This window comes from Nanorana parkeri, unplaced genomic scaffold, assembly GCF_000935625.1.
Source record: "Nanorana parkeri isolate BGI_ZX_2015 unplaced genomic scaffold, ASM93562v1 scaffold500, whole genome shotgun sequence".
NCBI lineage: Eukaryota > Metazoa > Chordata > Amphibia > Anura > Dicroglossidae > Nanorana > Nanorana parkeri.
Window position 1 is genome coordinate 363,656 of NW_017306768.1, and position 20,855 is coordinate 384,510.

Below are 20,855 nucleotides of genomic sequence, written 5' to 3' on the forward strand. Positions count from 1 at the left end.
CCTTTTCAGCCTTCTCTCCAGCGGTGCTGCGGGTCTCCGATCCAGTGCTGACTCCTCTGTCCTTGCTGGCACTTCCTGTCCCACGGTGTCTGCATGCGGGTGCACACCGTCCATAGACTTACCTTGTGTCTCTCCTCGTCTCCCGGCCAAAAATCTGAACTGTGCATGCGCCCGCCCCACAATCCTTTGCGGCCGCCCGAGATTTTTCAGATTTTCGGACAGGAGCGCACGGCGAAGACACAGGTAAATTTAAACCTATTTCAAAGGGGTTTTTTTTTTACGTTTTTGCATTTATCTACTGCTTGCTAGCAGTAGATATATGCAAAAACACCTGTAGGTTTAATAACCCTTTAACCCTTGCAGTGCAGGGGTAGCCCCAATGCAAGGGTTAATACAAATGTTACCCAGAGTTCTGCTTTAAACATTAGTTCTGACCAGCATATCACTGGTGACCTAAAGACATCACAAATTCAAATCATGTTTGACAGTTTGGACTGCAGACATTTTGGCTTTAAAAGAATAAATTGATTTATTAACAGACTTTATCTTGACTCAGCAATATTAATTATTCAGAAATTGCTGTCAGGTCACATAACAGGTCCAATAACTTTTTTTCTCTGTAACTTCCATGTGGCCATAATATGATGTTACCATCATTTTACCCTTTTGTTTACATACAGCAGGGCAGGGAATGCCCGGCTGCAGCTGATAGGGCATGTACTGATGCCTAACTTCCCAATTCGGGTGAGCTCAGGTGTGGAACAAACCTGAGCTCATCCCTATGTAAATTATAGTGATAAACATCACAGATTACTTGATGTCAAAGGGGTATATATATTCAAGTGTTCACAGAAGGTCCACACAACTTTCACCCCAGATTCACATATTTTATTTGTTGAATCCAATTATAAAATGTGTAAAAGTTGATAAACATTCATCAATATATCCCAAAGTGCTTAATTGTGTTTGCTTCTTATGTAAGACAGGCAATGTGTAATAATAATTTTGTCAGAAATTTGCTTTTCTGGAATTTGTGTGTATTCTATACCATATCACAATTATCGATTGCAACATTTCATATAAAAGCCATAATTGTTATTCACTTTTGCATCACTTGACATTACAATATAGTTCCTTCATGATCGGCATTGTATTGTGCTGTGTTGGCTGATTGCAAATTACACAACACAATGCTTCATCATAATTTAATATAAGAGTAGTTTCATTTAGTAACCTATAATGAACTTGAATGTTGCTTTTTGGGAAGATGGTATTTCAGACAGCTCTAAATATTGTTTTAAAGGGAGGTATAGCTCAATTATACAAAGAATGAATGCTATAGAAAAATTTTAATGCAGAAAATATTTAATCATAAATTATATATAAAATATATCAGGGCACACCTCATATGTGTTTGCGGTGTTTACAGTCTTGCACTAACACGTATGACTTTGTTGCAAGTATTATGGGACTTGTTCATTCAATTATTTATTGGTACTATGAACCTGTTCAAGAGTCCACCCCTACAGAGTTTCAGTATAAAAGGAAACAGCAACTCTGTTATTAAACCACTAAATTTAGCTTGTTCTTCAAAACAAATCTAAGAAGTTAAAGCAGAACTTAATCCACCAATTTAATGGTCTTTAAAACAGTCTCAACTAAACTTCCAAGCCTTCAAATGGCTGGTGCCATAGCTGATCACATGTTCAGCACCATGTCAAATGCAATCCAAAACCGCGGCTAAGATGGCGTAATCTCTGAAGTGCTGACACTGTGGGGTCTATTCACAAAGCTGCCGAGGGCAGCCGAGTGAATGACCGATCAAACCCTGTGTTTCCTTCTGGCGGGTGGCTACTTTTGTTCCCCCCTGTGTGTGTTTTAAAATAGTCACCGCTCCAGGCTTGGACTATACTCTCAGGTTTAGTTTACCAATTTGTATTGAGATTGTAGTCCATTGTGGGAGTGAGCTTGAGAGGTGGATACTTTACAACACACACAGGGACTATGGGGAACAAAAGTAACCACCCTCCAGAAGGAAGGACAGCGTCAGCACCAATTCAGAGATGATTTGAGGCTGTACAGCTGAGTGATGCACAAACAAGATACATTTTTGGTGATAGTTAAAGTACTTGAATGCACTTTTAAGATTTAACTACTGAGTTTAGGGTGATTTTAATGCTGTGCAAGCCAAACAAACATTTTAAATGTAATAAATAACTTAGAGGAAATAAAGTTAGGCTCATTTTACACCTGTGCAGTGTATTTTAGGTGTCTTGCATTTTAGGCATGTTGTACATGCATTATCACTGAACTCTAAATGACATGCATTTTGATGAAAAAGCATCAAAAATTAAAGTGCAAGCTAGATTTTTTTTAAAGCAACATACCTAAAACACACTGGTATTGATGGGGCCTTATGTTTTTTTACCAAGTGCCACTAATCCCAATCCCAATTCCTCCAATCACAGCCCGATCTGAATACTTCCTTGAATTAGACTGCCACGACTGTGCAGTTGATTTTTATAGACATCTATAGGCCATCTCTCAGTACCGAAAGTGCAGGTACTGCCAGGGATAAAAACATTTCAGGCACATGATTACTTGATAGAAAAAACCCAAACATTAATACAGGAGTGTGTTCATTAAAGATGCCATTTGGAGAATTCAAAAACACTGTGCTGCCTCTTAATTTTCTTCCGTTTTCTCTGCCCACTGTGTGCTGCCAAAAAGACACCAAACATTTCCCAACGGTATAATGATATGATGATTTTATCTATGGATAGTTATACTTTTAGTATACACTTTTGGAGAGGAAATCCACAAAGGTTACTATAGAAAGAAAAAACAAACTATGTTTGGAAAAGAAAAACGAGCATAACATTTTTTTAAAAATACATTTGATGTGTTTACTATTCATTCCAATGGCCGTACTGAATGAAGGTAATCACACAAACATTCTATATGTCCCATTTCTTGAAAAACATGATAAGCTGCAATGCATAGATATGACACGGCCATGCAGGAAACCAAAAAATGTCTACTAAAATGCATTTTCAAGTAATAGAAGGAATGCATTTTACTGAAGGAACATGATAAAGGTTGAAGGGGCCCTCTACCCCATAATACTGTTAACTACCTTCAGACAGAATGAGATAGCTAGTAATTATCATAGTGTGAGTGGGCAGCAGTATAAAATTGAGATAAGTGAAAAGTAACTGTATGAGAGCCCATTCGCATGAGAATTGAGCTGTAGAATGTGTTAAGCTTGTTGATGTGGTAGATGTTTTAAAACTGAACAAGAGAAAGAAAAAACAAACTATGTTTGGAAAAGAAAAAATAGCATTAAAAAAATACATTTTATGTGTTTGCCATTCATTTCAATGGCCGTGTTGAATGCAGGTAATCACACAATCAATCACACACATCAATCAAAATGCATTTTCAAGTAATAGAAGAAATGCATTTTACTGAAGGAGCATGATCAAGTGTGAAGGGGCACTCTACCCCATAATACTGTTAACTACCTTCAGACAGAATGATATAGCAAAGCTTCTCCATAGATCTTCAGGGTTATTCACTAAAGGGTAAAGAGATTAGAGAAGGCAGGAGAAGTGAACAATCTAGGACAACATAGCTGAACTAGAAAGTGAGCTGAATTGGAGACATTTTCTAAATCCACTATTTTGGCCTAGATTGTTCACTTCTCCTGCCTTCTCCAAACTCTTCACCCTTTTGTGAATAGACATGCTAGTGTAGCTAATGTTCTACCATTATGTGAACATTTACAGCCTTTCTCTCCTTTCCTAACTGTAGCTATTTATAAACTGATGGTGCTGAATGCCAGGTTTTCTTTTTAAACAACTTACATACAAAGCTACAGGAGTCTTGTCTGAAAGGGAGGTGTGTGAAAGATTGAATCTAACCAAATCCTAATGAGCTTTTTCTGATCACAATGGAGATGGATTCAGGGCTTGGTTCCACCAGCCCATGCGCTCATCGCACAGCCCCGTGTCTGGAACACAAGGGATCGCATACACAAAGTCTCCTTGCGTTCTGGGGTGGGAGGGGGCATGGCAGTGCCATGCATGTTAATGGCACTGCCGACACGCCCCCCTCTCCCAGTGCAATCGGCCACGCAGGACCATGTGGTAAAACAATGCCCTTAATCTGTTGCCAGGTTTTACCTGCTGCTTAGCACCTTTGTTATGTTCTCATTATATTAGCTGAGCTTTTTATGCAAGCCAATTTTTCCTAGTCACCTATAGGAGTGAGATTTCCATATGTTCCTTTGGAGACTCCACTAAAAAGCAGTTTATTCTGTCCTCTAGGGAATGCTCCTAGGAATTTATGTAAATGTTACTTGAACAGATGACACCAAGGTTTATCGGAAAAAAAGTTGGCTTCTTTGAGCTGTGCTGGGGAAGGGGAAATCTTCTTGATAGGGTCATGGGGAGATTTAAATATCTAGTCAGAAATGAAAAGTACTTACTGTATCAAATAACTAAAAAAAGCAGAAAAAAACTTTTTTTGGAAGTGTTCCATTGTTCTATAACAGAAAATAAAAGCTTGGTATATAGTATTTTTTTTTATATTTTACCTGCTTTATTGTAATGCTATTTAGTATGCATGAAAAAAAGGCTATTTATTTACTGTTGTTGAGTGCTCACCCACCATGTTAGTAATTTTTGGCTTTGGTATATTTTCTTTTCTTAGACCTTCCGAGCAGAAATAGCACCAATTAAGGATAATGTAAACCAAGTAAATGATCTTGCACACCAGTTCACTGCAACGAATATACAGCTTTCTCCATATAACCTTAGTCGCCTGGAAGAGTTGAACACAAGGTGGAAACTCCTGCAGGTAAACTTTTCTTGGATTACCTTTCTTTAAAGCAAATTCCTCTGTTATATTTTGTTTCAGAATTGTTCTCTGTGATTAGTGAGGGGTTAGAAGGACACATACGATTTGAACTGAGATTTAAGGTATATTTAAAATAACCAATGATATATGGTGGTTCAGGGAAATAACAAAGACCGGTATTGCATGCTGTAAAACTATTAATAATTATAATAGAACACTGTGCTTTCATGTCCATCATGAGAGGAAAAGCAGCACGTGGTTATTTTGTGTTGTTTCTCCATTCATGATCAGTTACATGTGCTTTAGAACATTTCATGGTTTTATTAGTCGGTGGGTCCTTTGCTGTGAACAGAGCATTATGGTTTTTGAAGTGTGAGTGTGAATCGAATAAACATTCATACATTGTTATTATTAGGGTTGCCAGTTCTCTGCTCATCAGGTGGGGATATTAAAAGTACATTAAAACAGGATGAAAGAACAATCATTTTAGTCACACTGGACTATGATAAAAAAACACACCACTGCAGTGACCTCTGGAGGGCATCTGGCTAGAGTGCTTGGCTGCTCCTCAATTCTGTATTATTGGCCATGTAGACACCTGTACCTTTAATGTCTATATGATCAGTGAAACAAAGCTACAGCAAAGGAGGAGCTGTGCTGCAGTGCCAAGTAAATATACTGTATTTTTCTGACCGGGGGGAGTGCCCTCTGAACTATCTCTCTCCTTTGGCCATTCTCAACTCTCACAACCCATTTTCCTTTAGCACTGACGTTGCACATTTTTCCCCAGTATCTTAGACTAAGGTATTATAGTGTTATAATACTATAGTTGACTGTCTTTTTTTTTACTTTTTAGTAAAGTTTCTATATTATTTCTGACACTTTGGACACCATGTCTGCTTAATGCTATTTTTATCAACACAACCTGGGCAGATTACAAATTCTCCAATGTTCACTTGCACTGCAAAGAAAAGCTTTCTGTGTGGTTTAGGAAAACGTTTTTTTCTAGGATTGTTCTTAGAATGGTATTCACAGTTGTGAAAGTAGCCATCCCCCTTACACTCAAAATATGAAGCTGACAACGTATGGTGCTATAAAAAAATTTGGTTATGCACCGTGGAGGACGAAATGTAAATTTTGACTTACATTTCACTGGTTAAAACAGGTTCACTTTAACACCAACCCTACTAGCAGCTTAGTAGTCCACCTTCCCTCCCCACTTTAATCAACTATGAGGAGAGAAGAGAGCCTCCAAGCTGGAGCTTACAGAGGACTGAAGAATCTCTCTGTAACACACTGCACCAGTGTGATTGAGCTCTTAGTGTAAAATTTGCACTGTAGACATTTATTAGCACTCACAGAGATCACAGATCTCCTCTTGACAACACCTTTTTCTTTCTTTCTTTCTTTCAAGAAATTTAGCACCATGTTTGTTCAGAGACTGGACCTCATGTTCTAAGAAAAGCAGTTTCTTATATAACTGGGTCAGTAAATACAGAAAGGAAGCAGATCATTTCTTAGAAATGCATTGTCATCTTATGTGACTGGTTTAAAGATTAGCATAACAACTCATATAGAGCAGGGTCCTTTTTATTCCATACCATACATTGCTCAATATTGTAACCAGTAGACAGTTCTTGTGACATAGCTTAAATTGAATAAAGCCTAACCATAAGCTTACAAGTCCCAAAAATAAATATTTGGGACCATATAGCAAGACATAATGACAACCAACTGAAGATGTAGTAAAAAAAATTGTCTTCCAGACCCATGACTGTCATTTGTATTAACCTTTTTAAAAAAAAAAAAGCTTCAGACATAATGTGGTAGAAAGCACAGCATATTAGTACATCACAGCAGTCTTACCTGCCAAAGTGATCCCCTCCTGCACTGAGATGTCGGGATCTCCTTTCTCACTGCCACTTCCATCTTTGTTACAGTCTTCTTCAGGAATCTGTGTCTGGCCATTTGATTGACCGGGCACCAATGATTCAACTCCCACACATGCTCAAGGGAGTTACTTCGTATCAGCAAGAATCATTCCAAGCCGGTACACTGACTGGCACATGCACGGCTCAGTAAACAGAAGCAAAATAAAATTGCTGACAGACAGGAAAAAGCTTCTTTTTAAAAAAAACAAACCCACTTTATATGAACAAATATGAGCAACAAACTGTGGAACAATACATTATTCTGATTAGAGTGCCTGTTTCTCATCTCAACATATTTGAATAATGAACAGAGCATACCTTTCTAAGGATCTATACTAAGCATTGTACTAGAGTGGCAAAGGGAACCAGCTTTCTGACTTGTGATGAGCAGGGTCCTTTTTATTCCTCCATTTTCCTCAGTGGTGGACGGTCATTAGTGTTGCATAGAATGGTATGTGATGTGTGATCACTGTTCTTTACAACATTCTCCGGTTAGGCCAGGCTGCATGATGATATGTCCATGGCAGCATAGGCTCACAGGAAGTGTGTCAAATAACGGAAGACATTATGCACACATAGAGAGGACCAATGATAAAGGAGGACTTGAGGGGCAGCAATGGAGTGTGGAGAGACTGAATAGTGCTCAATAAACATTATGATCTAACTGCCTATTCTCAGTCTTTAAAAAAGCTTGATCCCACATTTTTTTATAACATAGTTGCTTCAACATCTCTTTCTCTTCTCATACCTACCATACTATATTGTTCCAAACTAAATAGTTAGTTTGGTCAAACGTTTTCCTCCAGTCACTATTTAAAGGGTAGATAATAATACTTTGGCTTAAAGTATATTTCCACTTTTGCAGCCAAATTTGGAGAACACCTATTTTAGGTGTGGTATATGTTCCCATTCACATCCATTCACATAGAATAAGCTAAACAAAAATGCAGTTAAAATTTCTTCACTTGGATTTAGGTTTCTTGGCTTTTAATGGTTAAATGGTTTCTACTTGCTTCTCCTTCTGTGCAATGTTAGGAGGGGTTGTGAGGGGTTTGTTCATTATAATTTGTAATGTAGATCTGAACACTGCCTGTCCTAACAAAGGGTTAAAGCCCTACGTCTTTCTATAAGGGCAGATCACTGTGAAAGTGCTTAGATACAAAAACCTGGATTCAGCCATCTTGCCTGCTATTTAGTTTTTTTTTATTATTTTTTGTTATGCTGTGTGAATGGGGACACATAACAAACATATAGAGCTGTTTTCTCAAAATTTGACTTCAAAGTGAAAATACAATTTAAACCAAACCAATACAAATTTCTCAAGTAGCTAGTTTATTTCCAAAAAAGTAAACACTTCACAAATCCCAGACATAATGATGTTCCTAAGGTAGCACAACAGTGTGAAAACTTTTGCTAGGTAATTCATCCTAATTTGCAGTTTAAAATTCCTGTAAATCTGTGTCTTTATTATTGAACAGCTAAAGAGCTCTTTTGAAAAGTTCACTCAAAATTCTATGTGCAATCAAATGTTCTTTCAAACAAAAGGGAGAACATTCTGCTGTTCAACACAAAAATATTGTTTTAAGCAGCAGGTTCCCCAGCCCCCATAAGAAACATATGCTGCCTATACACCTGCAGAATAAAGTGAAATTATAAAAACATGCTACACTTGCCTACCTTTTAATTGTTTATGTAAGACCAGCATAAACCCTTTCAAATGAATCCCAAAACTCTGACGCCAAAAGATGTAATACTGCGAAACATATGTTTCTTTTGTCAGTAGTGTGATTATACCTCTGTAAATTAGACAAGCTGGGATTTTAAACTTCCAGCCTAGAGTCTCTTATTATATTCATTACACTGGTAATAGTGTATGGGTAGAAAATTATTAACAACATAAGGTTGTACTCCGCATGAAACAGTAATAAACTGTGCCTTTACCCTATGCAAAGATAAAAAGATGGAGAAATTAACTTCATTACCTTTTGAGATGTGCTTTCTTTTTATGATAAATTGGTGTAATACCTTGGGGCAAAAAGCAATGGTGTGTAGCAATAACAGCAACAACTTACAAATGTGCTTTAGCTCCTGAAATTTAAATTCCACCTGCTCACCACTGGTTACTGCAATAAATGGGCCTGATTTACTAAAGTGTGACGTAAGGTGAAGGGATGAAGGGGGAGTGGCGGACTGATTGCACACACACAGCCGGCTGTCATGAAGTCTAGAGATGCTATGAGGTAGGAGCATGTGGCCAACGGCATCGGGCCCACAAGCTACCCGGAAGCTGATGCGGACAATTTTGTGGGCAGTGACACCACTGAGTAAATCATGTTGTATGGTCACCGGGCTGTGCTGATAATGCCCGCTGATGAGGATGATGCCAATTGTGTTGACAGAGGTGAGCACCAATTGAATGCAGGCCAGAAGGTTAGACCTTGATAGGATCACTCACTGGACTGTGTCTATGGAGGAGCAGCATTGGCCCTCACGCCAAGAAGTGTGTTAAAAGTAAGATCACCAGGTGAAAATACACAAACATAACAACACTCATTTAATGGTAGATTTAACAGCTCAAGGAGCAAGTAAAAGATATAACTTTGGGGTTTTACACACAAAGATCCCATTGCATATCTGCTGATCCAGATGGTTAGGGGAGTACACAGATTCCAGAGACATGGCAGGCATTTTCTTCCCACTGACAAATAACACCGGGCATTTTCCTCCCACTGTTCAATAATGTTGAGCATTTTCCTCCCAATAACCAAAAATGCCGGGCATTTTCCTCCCACTGACCAATAGCGCTAGGCATTTTGATCCAAATTGACCAATAACAAGAGGCATTTTCTTTTGATGGACCAATAACACCAAGCATTTTCCTCTCACTGACCAATAACGCCAAGTATTTTCCTTCCACTGACAAATAACACTGGGCATTTTCATCCCTCTGACTCATAACACCAGGCATTTTGCTCCCACTGACCAGTAACACCAGGCATGTTCCTCTCACTGACTAATGCCATTGAGCATTTTCCTACCACTGACCAACAGCAGGGCATTTTTTTCTTTCTCCCACTGACCGCCCATGTCTGGGCATTTTTTCCCCCTTCCATTGACCAGCAGTGTAAGGGGCACTGTTACATAATTATAATGCTGCAATTTTTACATTGTGCTGTACAGTACATACTTTGTTTAACCATTCACTTATAAACTATTCCCATTATTTAACCTTATGTAGCCATGTCCACTTTTCACCATGACATGGTGCTCATGCCGCATTGTCCTTTATCCAAGTTGTCCCTCTTTATGGAAGTCTAAAGTTGGGAGATATGTTTTTGCAGTCACTGACACCAATGCTGGGGATTGCTATTACAGAATTTAGTTTAGAGCACTGCAATATGCTTACTAAATATTAATTTTCTTCATTGAAAATGTGAAGTAGATATTTTGTTTTATGTACTGCATCTGGCACTCTCAAATTTTTACAAACATTTTTCGGTACACTACGCTCAAAAGGTTGCCTACCATTGTTCTATTGTATGTTGTAATTAGAGACCAAGATGTTTTAATATGCCCTCAATGTTCTAATTGAATCTCATTCCTGCCCATCTTTCATTAATTCAGAAAGCAGTATATTTATAATTAGCATTGCAGTTTACCGCCTGCTTTGGCAGCACCTTCTAGGATAGTAAAGTGGCATCTTGAGGAACTTGACAAAAATTACTTTAAAACCTTAAATTAGAAATGTAATTACAAAGCAGAGTTTGTAAACTAGGTGTATGTTTGTTGGTACAGCACATAAAATATTTCAATTACATGGAGCCATAGAAAAGCAGCTTTACAAAAATGTTGTTATAGTACTGTAAAATATCATCTGTTTTTTTACGACATACTGTTTCTGATATTATACATAACTTACAATGTAATGTACAATCTATTCCTTAAGAAATGGAAAATATATCAAATAGACTAAACTCTGTTAACAAAATGAAGATTTTTGCACTAAGTTTCCCTTTAGCTGACCGCTCAGCTTTTTTCTTAATAATGAATTCTCAAATATGATTTTTGAAGTCCTCTAAACATAGCTCCTTGAATTTTACAACCTCTACTTCCAGTTTTGTGCATCAGGGCTAGAGCTGCAAGTGCATGTTCAAACTCTGACATGTGAAATGCCCGAATAAGACTAAAGTTCCCTATGAGCATTGGGCTATGGCAAAAATGTACATGTGTGAACATTGGGCATGAAACTTTGGACTAATAGTCCTGCTGTCTCACCTCTTATTGCTCGCACAGCAGAAGTGGAGTGGGGGGAGTGGACTAAGAAGGAATCTGTGCCTAGAAATATTGTGCTTTGCTAATGCCAGGGGTTACGCCTGTGAGACACTTGTTGACATGCCACTCTGTAGTGTACACCAGGAATGAGCACTCCCGGGTGACAACCATGCTCCTGTTAATGGGATAGTGTTACTGGTGGAGAGAAAGCAAGGATGAGCACTGTAATTCATGAGGAATTTAGGTACAGCAGAATGTCAGGAAAGACAGCAAGGTAGAAAATGCTTTAGGAGGATAACAATCTAGCCTTTACATACACTTTTATGTGCACCTTCGACCCAAGTTTTTAGTTTCAGAAAGAGTAGGGAATGGTTTGAATCTGTATCAGGCATTCATTATCTGTGTCCCTGCTGAGTTTCCCCTTCATTTTCTCTTTCCAAGTCATTGGCAGTAAAGCAATAAAAACATTTTTTTATTATTAGTGTGGGTATGCAAACACAGTAAGCAATGTAAACAGATTGTCTAATAGAGTGAGGAAGGTTGTTATACCCTGGCATTACTGGATTTTATTGTTGACTGTGTCCCATGGGGTAAATTCCTCTTAACTTCCTGTCCTTTGGTCTCTGTCAACACCCACTTCAGGTGTCCCACTTAGCCAATGCATTTATCCCAGTACTACTCTTATTGCAGCACTTGTGCTGGAGAAGAATGTAGAAGAGGTCAAAATTCTGTATTCTGACCTAATCTTTTATACTCTACATTCTGCTCAGTCAGGCCTTGTAAACGTCAGGTATTGGACGATTGATGGACTATTACTATATTGGACTATTGAACAATGAGAAGCTAATGTCTGTGGGCAAAAAAGAGTGCGTTATTCTCACTCTTTGGACTAGTGACCATTCCGAAGTGTATAAACATGGTCTCACTTGGAAGCCATGGTCTTGGTAACTAGTTGAATGTGTCTAATGTGATTTGCCGCCTTCAATCTCTTGAGAAATACTTTGTCTGGTGAAAGGAGATAAATTACATTTTTTATTTTTTCATATACTTTCAATTAATGAATACATTGCGGATAATTGGGGATAAATTTAGATGCTGAATTATTATGCAGTACCTTCTGTTGAATCCCATGGGTAATCTAAACTATTCTGCTGCCTTAGGTGATATCTGAAATGCCCTCCCACTCCTTCATCCCTTATACAAGTTGCTGTAAATATTTTGATCAAATAGTATGCTCTACTAAAGCCAAATAAGAAACGTTTCATTATTATTGTGTCTGCTCAGTAATTAATACACACTTTGAATGACAGAAAAAGTAAAAGTCTTTATGGTTACGAAAAGTTTCAGAATCAATAATTGCTTGTTTTGATATAAAGTGTGAATTATAGGGCTGGTAATGATTAAAATTTTCCTGTTCGATTAATCGAATTTTTTTTAATCGATTAATCGACTAATTTCGATAAATTACTGTAAACACAATGTTTCTCTAACTTTGGGTCAGCTGTGTACCATCACAATAATCTTTACAATGTTTGATAGCATCTGTGCTATAAAATGTTGCCATATCAGTCTCATACTCTCAGCTTGTGCCTTGTGGCAGTGTAAGTGAGAGCAGAGAGATAAATTCCCCAGTTTGTTGCTGCTTCTTCTCTATCTAATCGCAGGCTGAGGGCAGGGAGGTGACCAAGCTATATTTCTCTAAGTCAGCTGTAATATTTGTATTCCAAATGTGCACCTAGCTATTAGCCTGGCGTTTGTCTTTACATGTCTATATGAAGATTTTTTTTAATTATTTTTAATTTTTCAGACCTAAAGGTCTTTTTTATTGATTCCCTTGACATTAGTCCATAACTGCAAATGGCTTTTAGAGACATGCTGTTACATTCTGTCTACAGAGGTTCTGGCCATTTTCAGAATAATTTTTCTTTCTAAATTAACCAGTATTGTAACATATTTCATAAGAAATTACAAGGCTATTTCCAGGGCCATAGCACTTTGTACCTACAAGCTAAAATAAAGTCTAAGAGGTTACAGTGATCTGTGCCTGTTTGTAAAACCTGACTACTAGTTCTGGATGCCTTTTCAGGTTGCATTCCTTATTTTTGCAGCATTTATTTATATTATTATTTAAGTTTATGCTGTTATGGTTTATGTTTTTAAGCCATCGATATAGTAGTTTCATGCTGGAACAAAAAAATATACAGGAAATTAGATAAAAACACATTATTATTATTATTATTATACAGGATTTATATAGTGCCAACAGTTTGTGCAGCATTATGAACTTACATCATTTAAATAAAGCTTTACTGAACTATGAAGGCTGTCTATCATTGCTGAACTCTTATTTTTTGCAATGCTAGTTGCCTAACTGTTCTCTAAATATCCATTGTGCCAAGCGGGCAAACCCATCTGTTTTCAATACAGAGGGGAAGCCACTCAGTACAGCGCAGGCTGCGGAATATTGCAGCCACCATTGTACAATAGTGCTTTACAGGGTCTGCAGTGACCAGACAGGTATGGCATTTGCATACTTACATTAGGCCAAGCTAGACCAATGTAGGTGTAAATATTAAGTCATATCTAGATTTCAGCTCTAAAGTCTATCTCTGGGTAAATCCTTTTTTTTCTATTCTTGATAGAGTAAGGAAGGGCTAGACCCTCCGTCAAGGTTTTTTTTGGTGTCTGTGTCCCTTTTGGGCAGATTCCCCCCCTATATTTGTACTGGTGACCATTGTCACAAAAACAGACAGTATGGGGAAATCCAAAGTTTTAGAGTTGTCACCAGGAGTTGTCCCCAGGAGAAGAGGTAAGGGGAAAGCTTCTAATGGGGACACTTGATCCAGGAACAACTGTCTAAGAGCGGACTTATCCTCACTTTGGGAGATTTTCCTCAACTTCCTGTTGCATTTCTGAAACAGGAAGTGAAGTGACATTTTCCCAATAGTACACAGACAACAAAAGATAACCTGGCAGGGGTTTTAACACTTCACTACTCTATTCAAAATTAAAAAAAGTTTTAACTACACATACACATAAGTGCAGTAAGTTGAAGTCATGCCTGTATTGTTTTAAAGAGTGTTTCCTGTTAGAGAGTTTTGTGATTAAAAATATACATGTATGGGTATTCTTGTGCAGCTACACCTGAGACCTGGATGCATGTAAGGCACCTTCATCTTGCTGAAGGTGGGGAAAATCCTTCATACCTCACTGATATACATAAAGAGGCTTTAAGGTTTCTCAGAAGCTTTCCGATTATATCTGACTATAATGATCTGCATGAGCTTCCAATAATGTATCATAGTGTCAAGATAATTACACCATCATGCATCAACCACATTAACATCTTTGGGTCATCAGGGTTTTAATGCAGGACAGTACAAGTGTAGCACCAGCAATTTTTTTCTGTAAGTGAAAAACTGCCCATACACCAGCATACTGTGAGAATTTAGACTTCTTTGTGCTGGTGGCCTGTAGGTTCTTTAACAGATTTAGCTATCCATAGTGACAGTTAAATCTGCCAGACATGGGCAATCAAAGTGGGTGTCAGATGCTCCTAATGTTCAGGGTATACTAGGTAGTATTATATTAGTCTTGTTGATGGAAACCTTCAATCCTGGATATCGTTGAGCTATAAAGTCACCAGGGAATACATTTTCCAAACAATGATAGAGCAAGCCCATGTGGCCCATGTATGGTACCTTAAAGTAGAACTGTGCCCCCCATAAAAAAGAGATATATGTGCTGTAGCACTTAATTATTTGTGCATTTGCACTTACAGTTTTCTGCAAAGTCCCACAAATACCTGTTATTCTTGCCAGTTTCCACCTAATGTAGCTCCCTGTGATGGTGTGGCAATGTTGCTTCACTGCTTGCAAATTTAGAGCAGAGTTTCCACTCTCGTGTAAGTACTTGCATTACAGTGGAATCAGATGTTACAGGAGTGTGAAGCTATTATCATTATCAGTGATGATTCACAAGCCTGTAGCTTGTCAATCAAAACCTAGCCACATCTAGTCCTGCCCACTGCCTCTTTTGCTGAGATCCTCCCACTCAGACCTGCAGCATCTGTGCATTTATTACTCAAATGAAGGAGGATTTGGCTTAGTTAGAGAAGGCAAAGGAAGTTTTTTGCTTACTTTATGAGGCTTGTGCATTACATAGTAACTGGATTTGGTACTTGTTTAGAATGTCCCACAGGAGCTTTTATTTGTACTTTAACTTATTTATGTCAAAGGTAGCTGCAGAGTAATGTAGTGTGTGTAGCAGATTACTACACCTTTAAGGTAAACAGTCATTATGTTAGATCACAGCTCTATCTCTCTAAGGCTTCTGACAGGGGCTATAAATCAGCAGAGAACTTCACACAGTTCAGCTGCCTTGCCTGTCAGCTCACCCCAGATGCTCCATTTGAGTCTGCTATAAGTTATACACAACACAGCTGCTTCAGTAGTTTTGTTAACCCTGCAAACTCTTTTACTACACTACTAAACAGCAACCACCAAATATTCCTTTTAGGGACTGCTCTTGTTCTCAGAGTCACAATGCTTTGTAGGAGCTGCGATGTAAACATAAGAATAAGATATGAAAATAATCAATAATCATTCCATTTTAAATAAATGTCTTTATGCTTAAGAGACAGGTCACTTAGCATGGCAGAACACATACAGGAAATTGAACCTTCTCTTGTGCATGGATAAGTGCTTCTCATATACAGTATATTGTTAGAAAAATAAACCTTCAGTTTGCATTCTAAGTCAGTCCTGATTTGTAGTAGCTGAATTACTTAGTATTGTGTTGATTACATGTAAACAATTTAATGAGCCTTCAAATGCTAGGTGCCGTGCTGAGAGACAGGGTCATGCTATAAATGTATCATATTTTGAGGACAAAAATAGTCCCTTAATGACTCCCAAACTCTGTACCTATGGTGATAAACCATCCTTAGAATTCAGTTACATTTTTTGAGTAATGTTATGGAATTTTATATAATTTCATGCAATTTTATGTAATTTTAAAGTTTTCTGCATAGGTAGATGCCTGGGTGTACTCTTGCTTGGCATTATGTGCTGGCGAAATATTACACATATTGTGCATTACATTTTTTGAACTGATGGTTATTGTATATTGCCACATGCTTGGATTTGCAGTAACTGTAAACATTTTTATGGGTTAGGGAATTTATAAATGTTGGCGTAACAAAAAATGTTTCCACTTTGATAAAGATTGGTTGGTGTGAAAATGTTGGTTACTTATTTGACAATGTCCTAAAGTAGAAATAAACCCTTACTGGATGATATCCAATTTGATACCTAGGCTGACTCATTGGGCAAAAATGTGTAATGTATATTTTTTTTACACTTTTAAATAGGTGGCACCACAAATAAACACTGCAGCCTGAAAATAGTAGTGTTTATTTATTTTTATCAATAAAGCTGTCAGCCTGCCTGTGATCAATATGTCCAAGCTAAGATAATGGTCACATGATCATGAACTATTCTGACTGGGTGCCAGTTGTTGATGACTGCTAAAATTGAGAGCCCCCAGCCATGTCTGCTAGCAATCAAAGGAAAGGATGTTTATTGACCTATTCCCAGCATGGGGCATCATGATGGCAAATATTTGGGGGGTATGGGTTAATGAAAACTGCAGTTTTAAAACTATTGAATATTACTTTTAAATGATTGAATATTTTTTTCAAATGAAATTGTCCTGCTAAAGATTATATGAGATTCCAATGACTGGATTTACATATACTTTAGGTTTGGCCATTGCCAGCATGCTTTCTGTAGAGCAGTACCCACTGTGTAGTAGCAGTTTATAGAAGCAGAGTTTTGAATCCCTTCACATGCTACCCAAAACTAAAAACAAGTGTTAGCTTAAGTTGGTTTTTAAAGTAGTTGGAAACACTAAATAGATGGTATTTAGTTTGTTAAATTCTGTGCATCATAAAACATCTGCCATTTTTTTTAGAGATAACATTTTCACCTTTTTTTTATCCTTTTGGCATTGTAGTGTTGCTAAAAAGGGATAATAATAGTAGACATGCGTTGCAGAGGACATATAGAGGAGCTGGAAGTTTCACACCCCAGGTTTCAAATGCAAGAAAAAAAAAGGGTATTTCCACAGTGGGGTGTGCGAGGACCCAGAGGGGAAAAGAAAAAAGGGGGCTTTTAAGAAACAAGTCCAGACCTCGTGTATAAAAATCTTAGAAGTACATTTATTCAATAAATCGTTGTATACATTATTTAAGATAAAAAATGGAATACAAACTCACTAGGCACATATTCCTGAGCTTTTTCCCTGAGTCCCCAATCATCACTTTCCCACCTAGCTGGGCTAGCTAGCTAATGAGCATTTTCCACCTGCACATTTGCTCTCAACCCATCTTCACCTTTTAATATCCCCATCACCAACACACTTCCCACATTAGAATGCTCTTCATCACCAGGCCACTACATGAAGAAAGAGAGAAACCATCTCCCTTCAATGTGTCCTCCTCTCCCGTTTGTCATTTTTATACTTATATCTATTTTTCATCTATTTTTATCCATATATACTTTCACATGGAATAATTAATTACCATACATATGTTCCTTTAGCAGAACTTCACTACCTCTAAGTCTAGTATGCCGGCTGCCTGTTTTTCCTGAAGACTACAGGGTGCTGTCTCCGACGCGATCCCTCCATTTGTGTTTACCTGTGGCGGTTCATGCTTGACAAAACCAATCCCTTGTTTGTATTTGAAGCAGTTTTTCCACTATATTCTCGCTTCCCTGACTAACTGACGGTGAAGACACATATATGTAAGCATTCAACATTTACAATACTTTTACATTTATTGTGATCGAGATTAATGTATGTAAAGCATGATTTTACTTGTGAGACTAAAGTGCAGTTCTCTGATCCTAATTCTATTATATGTGGGCTTATTACTCTTATTCTAGGACACATATCTCCCATAGAATTGTCTCTCTCCCCTGAAGAAGCCCTTTCGGGGCGAAACATGTAGGGACTTACAGGAGCGTTTATACCATTCTGATAACAAACAACCATATACATCGTAACTGCACGGTATTGTCACCATTCGGTGAACCTGCATTTGTAAAAGCATTTTTATTGATGATTTTGTATTCCGTTTTTTATCTTAAATAATGTATACAACGATTTATTGAATAAATGTACTTCTAAGATTTTTATACACGAGGTCTGGACTTGTTTCTTAAAAGCCCCCTTTTTTTCTTTTCCCCTCTGGGTCCTCGCACACCCCACTGTGGAAATACCCTTTTTTTTTCTTGCATTGTAGTGTTGCTAATCTATTCCACAATCTTTGTGGTGCTGCAGGTCATTGCTCAGTGCAGGCTTTTTGATAGTGAAAACAGTGGAACAGTGGCACAATGTGTGCTGGCGCAGATGCTTTAAAGTAGCATTAAAGTCAGGTTGTTTTTTTTACCTTAATGCATTCTCTGCATTAAGATCAAAACGGCCCTATACCCTTTTCTCTCCCTGGTCACCCCCACACTTACCTGTCACCACCAATTGTTACCGTGGCCGGTCCGAAGCGATCCTCCATTCCCGAACTTTCTGGTTGCTAGGGGAGGATAGGGATAGCAGAGGAGCCATGGGCTCCTTCTGTCATCAATTAAACTGTTGGGCGGAGAGGTGGGGTGTGGCCTGCTGCAATGCTGTGTGTGTCTTTGGTGCCAGGATCCTCTGTATTATTTAACTGAAAATTGTAGATTAAACAAATTCTTAAAATAATAGTAAAAAAAAGAAAGCAAATACTTTTTCATTGTCTTTGTAAGTGACCTTAATCTGTGTGGGGTTTTTTTTAAATGTATTTCTTGGATAGTTTACAAAAACCACCATCCTGCTGCTAAGCACCTACATGCACCACCCTTGTATGTCATTGCACATTAAATTAAAAAAACTGTCCCTAAAGTCTGTTGCTTTCTTGCACATTGCCATCTATTCTAAGAAATGGAAGCTATCTGTACAATCCTATTTGTAAACCTGCTCCAAAGAAACAACTAGAAAGGAAATACATTTTTTTTTAAAAATCATAATTTTAGGAATTCTTTTTAAATAGTGCTCAACAAACTGTTGAGCACTGTATAAATCATGTACAATAATATAATTATAAAGATGATAATAATAACATACATTTTACTGCAAAAGTGGAAATACACTTTAAGCCAAGGCATCGGCAGTATTAATTATAAGAAACCAGAGTCTTTTAGTTTGTCATTGATCTTTACACCTGCAACCTGAACCATTATCTACTGTCAGCACACCTTTTTAATCTCTATATAGACATGGGGTTTCTATAGCAAGCAGAGTATGTCAGCACAGGTCTAAACCTAAGCAAAATACAGATAGGCACATCCTGTGTCCTGCAGAAATCTTCATTCATCATAGATTAACAGAAGTGTGCTGACATTCATTAAGGGCTGTTAAAATCCGTGCATAATTGATCTTCACACATTTGTAAATCTGCCCCTGCTGAGCATAACTCACCATTCATTAGGAAAAGAATGGTAATCATATTCTCTGATATTTGGATGGCCACTAGAGGGAGTATTTACTAAACTGGTTATGGAATACAATAATGAAAATATGGAAAAACACTAGCTAATATATGAAGGTGCTTAAGGTAAATATATATGAAATTACATAAAAAATACATTCAAATAAATGATGCAATATCAATTTAAAATGTATACTCACTAAAAATACTGTATATTTTTCTTTTAAATGTTGTCTTTAATATATTATATAAGTAGGCTCCCACTTATATTTATGGTAAAGACAGCATAATGTTTCAAATTACTCAAGAAAAGCCTCATCTCCAGCATTATGAATAAATATACATATTCCAATGTCCAGCTTTCTGTAGTTTTCCTTAAACATAGTGAGAGGAATTTACCAAACTGGAGCTGACAGAATCTGGTGAAGTGGTCCATAGTAACCAATCAGTTTTTCTTTTCAGTTTTCTCAGTAAAGCTTTGAAAATGAAAGATAAAAGCTGATTGATTACTATGAGCAACTACTCCATATTCTGTCTGCTCCAGTGTTGAACAAATCCTCTCAGTGTATTTTAAAGTTTGTTTAAAAATTATAACTGTATCTATGCACTCTTCCTGACTTTTGGCATATATCTCTATGGTCGCTAAGCCATATAAAGACCCCCTGGATCTGGATAATTATGGGCCTATATCCCTCTTGAATGTTGATATTAAAATACTCACTTAAATTTTAACCAACCGCTACAGCGCTTTTCTGCCTACTGTTATCCATAAGGACCAGGTGGGATTTCTCCCTTATAGACAAGCAGGCGACAATATTAGGAAGATTAAACATCTTGTTCATTTGCTTCACTCCAGAGGTGTCCTAAGCCTTTGTTATCCCTGGCTATACAACAGGCGTTCAACTCCATCTCGTGGGATTACCTACATTATGTCCTAGTGAAATGGGGATTTGAGGGTCCTTTCTGACTTGGCTACAGGCTCTTTATGCCCCATAGCTCAAATTAAATATTTATGACAAGTGACTAATACCATTGTCATTTACTCGGCAGGCCTGTCCCCTATCTCTGGTGCTCTTTGCATTAGCCATTGAACCACTAATATACCTTATTTGAGCTAATTCAAATGTGAAGAGAATTGAGAAAGCTGGTGTAGACTACAAGACCAGTTTATTCGCTGATGATGTCATGTTGACACTTACTCAACCTCACACCTCTATCCCCAATTTATTTCAGATTTTAAGACTGTTTTCTGAAACCTCCGGTCT

General features: G+C 37.7%; 1 protein-coding gene across 1 annotated transcript in view; it reads left to right on the top strand.

Moving 5' to 3' along the window:
* LOC108790770 (dystrophin-like) overlaps positions 1-20,855 on the top strand; it is a 505,563-nt gene that overhangs the window by 66,825 nt on the left and 417,883 nt on the right. Inside the window, exon 5 of the mRNA XM_018561111.1 lies at positions 4,714-4,860. Coding sequence (XP_018416613.1) covers positions 4,714-4,860 — 147 coding nt within the window. The remainder of the gene's footprint in view (positions 1-4,713; positions 4,861-20,855) is intronic.